This window comes from Triticum aestivum, chromosome 4A (genome assembly GCF_018294505.1).
Source record: "Triticum aestivum cultivar Chinese Spring chromosome 4A, IWGSC CS RefSeq v2.1, whole genome shotgun sequence".
Taxonomy (NCBI): domain Eukaryota; kingdom Viridiplantae; phylum Streptophyta; class Magnoliopsida; order Poales; family Poaceae; genus Triticum; species Triticum aestivum.
In genome coordinates this window covers 12308203-12314193 of record NC_057803.1, presented here as the reverse complement: position 1 = coordinate 12314193, position 5991 = coordinate 12308203, and the positions used below count along the sequence as shown (strand labels likewise).

At 41.9% G+C, this 5991-nt stretch overlaps 1 protein-coding gene across 2 annotated transcripts; it reads right to left on the bottom strand.

Annotated features, from left to right (window-relative positions):
- Window positions 1-939: 939 nt before the first annotated feature.
- LOC123084784 (non-specific lipid transfer protein GPI-anchored 21) lies at window positions 940-5752 on the bottom strand. Of its 2 annotated transcripts, none has more exons than XR_006439401.1 (4): window positions 5158-5752; window positions 4987-5060; window positions 4695-4789; window positions 940-1654 (listed from the first exon to the last, which is right to left on the bottom strand). XR_006439401.1 is itself a non-coding variant. In XM_044506298.1 (4 exons), exons 1-3 carry the CDS (start codon window positions 5333-5335, stop codon window positions 4878-4880), a joined length of 273 nt encoding a protein of 90 aa, XP_044362233.1. In that variant the 5' UTR covers window positions 5336-5751; the 3' UTR covers window positions 940-1654; window positions 4695-4877. The 2 variants fall into 2 exon arrangements, 1 of the variants encoding a protein (XP_044362233.1); XM_044506298.1 differs by having other exon boundaries at window positions 4695-4937; window positions 5026-5060; window positions 5158-5751.
- Between the last annotated feature and the right edge of the window lie 239 nt (window positions 5753-5991).

The window sequence follows — 5991 nt, the reverse complement described above, 5'->3', positions numbered from 1 at the left end:
GTGGTGATTCTTCTTTTGATCTTGAATTTTTTTAAGCCCCATGATGAATATGAGATTGATAATGATGTTTGCAATAATATTGAAAGTGGGTTTGGAAGAGTGTCAACTTTAGATCCCACATATTTGGAGAATGTTCAATCTTATGAAGTTTTTGATAAAAGTGGGTATGGAGAGGTCATGACTTTATTTAATGTTAATCCCACTATTTTAGAAGAGTGTCAACTTTGCATGCATGTGGATCGTGTTAAGAATATGTTTTGTGATAGCTATATTGTTGAATTTTATTATGATCCTACATGTAATTATTATGAGAGAGGAAAATATGGTGGTAGAAATTTTCATGTTACTAAATTACCTCTCGTTATGTTGAGATTGCTATTGTTTCTTTCCGCTTCCATGCATATGCTAGTTTTTGCTTGCCTTGATAATTTGTTTGCCTATAAGATGCCTATGCATAGGAAGTATGTTAGACTTAGATGTGTTTGTCACGTGTTTTATGATGCTCTCTTTGTGCTTCAATTCTTGTCTTTCATGTGAGCATCGTTGAAATCTTATGCCTAGCTATAAGGCTTTAAAGAAAAGCGCTTGTTGGGAGACAACCCAATATTTTTCCTTGCTGTTATTCAATAAATAATTCATCTAGCCTCTGTTTAGATGTGGTTTTATGCTTTTAATTAGTGTTTGTGCCAAGTAGAACCTTTGGAAGACTCGGGGAAAGTCTTTGCGATCTTGCTGTAAAATACAGAAACTTTAGCGCTCACGAGATTTGCTGCCATTTTTTACTAGAAAGTGCTATTTAATTAATTATTTTTGAAGATGATTAATAGATAAATTCCTCACATTCAGCAATTTATTTTAGAATTTTTGGGGTTCCAGAAATATTCAAAACCTACAGATTACTACAGACTGTTTTGTTTTTGACAGATTCTGTTTTTCGTGTGTTGATTGCTTATTTTGATGAATCTATGACTAGTACTCCCTCCGTTCACTTTTGTAAGGTGCGGAAGGAGATTTTCGAAAGCCCCCAAAAATTGCTAATGGACAACAGTACCCTTCGATCAATTTGAAATTCAAAAACCATCGAGATCGCTTCGCCAAGTGTGTCGCCTCCCAGCGCGCCACCGGCTCGCCGCCCAGCTTCTCCCTGCCCACCTCGCCTAGATTCTCCTCCGCCCAGGATCTCCTCCTCCCTGCCCAGCTTCCTGCTCATCAAGGAACCTCACCGCCGGCCCCAGGAGGGCACCTCTCCGGCCGCTGGCCCCAGCAGCACTTCGCCAGCAAGGTCAAGCTCGCCCAGAACCACCTCCCTTCTTCCCCGTGTCGCCAGAAGGTCCAGCTCGCCGGGGGCCAGGGGAGAAGATCAGGAGCTCCTCATTCGTGACCACCTCCAGGCTCGGTGCTCCTTGCCGGCTTGTCCCCTGGCAACAGTAGCAGATCCTCAACTGTAGCTCCTTGCCTTCGGCAGCAGATCCTCAACAGAAGAAACAACAACAGATCATTGGCCCTTAATAGAAGCAACAGCAGCAAATCCTCAACATTGACAGTAGCAAATCACTGGCCCTCAACAGAAGCAACAACAACATATCGTTCCCAATTGCAAGCATGGTAGTCCCAGACCTCAATTTCACTCCACCCGAAGAAGGCAACGAAGAACCTGAAGAAGAAGGCAACAATGCTGATCAAAATTCAGGTATAATTTCTTCTAATCTTGCATTAAATTATGCCTCAGAGAAGTAACAGAGAAGGGATTGCTAAGATTGAATAGTGCATATGAGGAAGCTTCGTTTTGTTCACAGGTTATTCAACACTACTCCACTATGGAGTATTAAAGTGGCTAAATCAAATCAAATGGATATCAGAGTCTTCTCTATGGAAGGCTAAAAAAGATTACTCCACTAGAATGGAGTAATTAACATTTTAGTGGAGTAATCAAATTTATTGTTGCCTTTCTTTCCTTATGTATGGAGTAATTAAAATGACAACAAAGAAATGTCATGGTACACAAGGCATACTAGAAAGAAGGAGATAATGCAAGCAACATTAGTATCAGCAAACAACATTTACATTTATATTTTCAGCAAGCAAGCAACATTTATATTTTCAACAAGCAACAGAGGTCTCCTGGACAATTGTGGGGGTATTTCAGTTTTTGCCTCATTTGCTTATAGGCAAATTGAACAAACTCCACAAGAACCATGGTGTACCTCAAAGAGCATATACTCTCACAACATGTATGTGTGTGTAAATAAACATATACTCTGACAGCTAGGAATGGAAAAGAAACTGCTGCAAGAACAACAGTGTACCTCAAAATATTTTTATACTACTCCAAATTAAAAAGAAAAAGCAATGCAAAAACAAATTATGGAGTAATTTGCTTGCTTGCCTGCAACAGAGGTCAATCCTGGAGTATAAAGTTTAGTTTATATTTACAAATTTAGTTTACATTTATATTTTCAGCAACCAACATTTATGTTTATATTTACAGCAAGCAAAGCAAGCAATACTCCTATCCCATGGAACTTTTATTGCTATTGTTGACCTCTTGTTTACATTTCCAGCAACCAATTTGTAATATTCTTGCAATAATTAATTTTATTATTCTATTGCTATTGTAGGAGTACAAAGGCAAAGGAATTGGCTCACTGATGCACAGAGATATGCCGCTTACATGTCCTTGGAAACCCTCCATAAGAGTAGAGGAGGCAAGTTCAAGAGAACTGATAAGAAGGACGTGGCTGCAATATTTGGAGCACATGTTTGAGTTATTCAAAGAATATGGGAGAAGGCAATGAAACAAAAAGGCCTTGGTCAGGAGGTGGATGTTTCAAACAAAAGAAAGGAAAATTGTGGAAGAAAGTCTTATGATGATATTCTATCTCTCATTCCGACAATTCCCTTAAACAAGAGGTCAACTATTCGATCTCTAGCCAAGGCACTGGGTGTAAGCCCTACTACACTATATAAGAAGTTCAAGTTGACTAAGATAAGGAGACACTCCAACAGGGTAAAGCCGGTACTGACAGAGAAAAATAAGAGAGATAGGGTGGATTTTTGCCTGTGTATGCTAGATGAGGCAACATTAGGAGATGTAAGCCCAAGTTTCAGGAGTATGCATAATATTGTTCACATCGACGAGAAATGGTTCACCATGACCAAGAAAAAAAGGAACTACTATCTGCTGCCTGACGAAGAGGACCCGGAAAGACCTGTCAAAAACTCTATTGGAAAAGTGATGTTTCTCATAGCGGTAGCAAGACCACGGTTTGACGAAGATGGGAACATGACATTCTCCGAAAAAATTGGGGTATGGCAATTTGTGAGAGTGACTGCAGCAGCAAAAAGAAGCAAGAACAGGGAAAAAGGAACATTGCAAACAAAGCCTGTCATAGTGACGAGGGATGTGATGAGAGAGTACATTATACAGAAGGTTGTGCTAGCGATTCAAGCATTGTGGCCTGCAGATGATGATGGACAGCCCATTTTTATCCAGCAAGATAACGCGAGAACACATATCCTACCTAATGATCAAGCATTCACAGAAGCTGTGGACGAAAGTGGCCTGGACATTAGAATAATGTATCAGCCTCCAAATTCTCCAGACATGAACGCCCTGAACCTTGGGTTCTTCAGCTCTATTCAATCGCTAATAGACTGCAAAAGTCCAAAAACTATTCCAGAGCTGATTAAAGGTGTTCAAGAGGAGTTCGATGGATATGAAGTTTCAAAACTTAACAGAGTATTCATAACTCTGCAGACTTGCATGGTTGAAGTAATGAAGAATGGTGGAGCCAATAAATACAAAATCCCGCACATGAACAATGATAGGCTAGAAAGGCTACAACTGCTACCGCCCAAGATCTCAGTTCCTCCTGAAGTGTATGCAATGGCACTAGAGATGCTTGGACGCTGATCCTATCCAGTTTGTTGTGTATTCTGTGTGTACTTGTTGTGTATTCTACTCCAGTTTGTTGGAGTATGTGTTTATGTGCGTGCTTGGAGTCTATATTTATTGTTGCCACACACTATATATTATGATATATATTGCTACTCCAGCTTAAACTTGGAGTACTTGCTATATATTGGAATATATAGTCCAGTATTTATTGTTGGAAAAGAAGAGAGCTGAAGTAAAGAATATATACTCCAGTATTTATTGTTGGGATATATACTCCGGTATAGATAGATAGATACTCCAGTAGATAGATAGACGGATAGATAATCCTAGCAAGTTGCAAACACTTCAGCAAACTTGCTTGCAAGAAAAATGAGATGCAAACTTGCTTGCAATAAAACAGAGATGCAAAGCTCTTTAACTGAATTTTTACTCCAAGAATAGGAGTATCATGCCTGCTTAACTGAATTTTTAACATTCAATGTACTGTCGATGAACTACTCCGAAAACAATTCATGTCGATCAACTCTTTCAGTTGGGTTAAATTATGCAAAACATTATTTAGCTGGGTTAAATTATGGAATGCCAAGACTGTCACATCTAGGCTATGCAAAACATCACAACCTTTCTCCTTCATTTTTTATTCTCCAAAAAATATAGCCAGAGTTCTTTTTTGCAGAAGCAGAGTTTGTTGTGGAGTACACTTTATACCAAGCAACTATCCAGATTACACTTTATATCGACCAATTTATACTCCAACAAGCAAAAGCAGGTGCAGGTGCGATGAGAAGATAGCAACCTGGGGGAAGAAGACTCCTGTGGGAGTGGTGGGCGGTGATTCAAGCGCTGGTGGCGTCGCCGTCTCATCCACTGATAACTCCGGCGGCAACACTGCTGTAGAGTTGCGAAACGTACATTTAGACAAACAAATTAGTTTGCAACTTTGATACAGTTAAGGCACGAGCAGAATGTCGTTAGATGCTTAAGCAAAGGGTTTTCGTGCAGTGTTAATTAGCTTCCCCGGAGCAAAATGCAATAGGCCCTGCAAGTTCATAGTGCAGTGTCAATTAGCTTCAGTAATGTACACTCACTTGTATAATGGCAGTGGCAGGTTAAGCAAGAAGAATTACGTAGAGGGGGGGAGCTGGGATTTGCGTCGCTGTATCTGCAAATCACAAAGAATGGAACATACAAGAACTTGATTCCTTAATCGGAGTTCAGTTGGTTCCCTGAAAAGAAATTGCTCTAAGTGGAACACATACCTCTGCACATGAGCTGGACGGAGAGGGACTTGCAGACCTTGGGGAGGGAAATGACGAGGGTGCGGCTGATGGGGAGGCCGAAGGGCACGTTTCCGGTGAGGATGCGGCACGCGCAGTCGACGCCGGTGCAACTCCGGTCGCCTCTCCTCTCGAACGCCTGCAGGTACTTGGCCGGCATCACCTCCTCCCTCTTCTAGCCGAAACCAACAAGCGGTCCCAGCTCAAGAAGAACATCTGCCGGTGCAGCTACCAGATCCGGGCAGCAGCAGCTCCGGGCAGGTGACCATCAGCAGCAGCTCCGCAGATCGAGCACCACCGGTCAAGATCGGAGAGCCAGAGGGAAAAAATCCCATTTTTAAATATGCAGACGGAGATGTGAGAGGAAGAGAGCGCCAGTGACGCGCGCGGGGAGAGGGCGCCGGCAATGCGAGCGAGGGAGGAGCTCGAGGAGAGGTGGTGCGGGTGAGAGAGGGCGAGGAAGAGCGCGCCGACGCCGGCGATGCGTGAGGGAGAGATGTGGGTGAGTCGCGAGTGAGAGAGGGATGCGAGTGTTTCGCTACCGTGTCCCCGACCGACACGGGGGTAAAAATGGAAAACACGTTTTTTGTGCGTGACCGAGCGAGTTTGTAGTAGATTTTGCTCCGCGCCTTATAAAAATGAACGGGGGGAGTAATAGAGTTTATGAACCATAGAAAAGTTGAAATACAATAGGTTTAACACCAATATAAATAAAAAAATTAGTTCATTACAGTACCTTGAAGTGGTGGTTTGTTTTCTTTTACTAACGGAGCTCACGAGATTTTCTTTTAAGTTTTGTGTTGTGAAGTTTTCAAG

Excerpts from the sequence above, each read along its gene's own strand:
- LOC123084784 (XM_044506298.1), bottom strand. The coding sequence starts at position 5,335 with ATGCCGGCCAAGTACCTGCAGGCGTTCGAGAGGAGAGGCGACCGGAGT. Across the intron at positions 5,061-5,157 it reads CGTCCAGCTCATGTGCAGAG|ATACAGCGACGCAAATCCCA; the intron begins GTATGTGTTCCA and ends TGTGATTTGCAG. Across the intron at positions 4,938-5,025 it reads TCCCAGCTCCCCCCCTCTAC|GGCCTATTGCATTTTGCTCC; the intron begins GTAATTCTTCTT and ends ATGAACTTGCAG.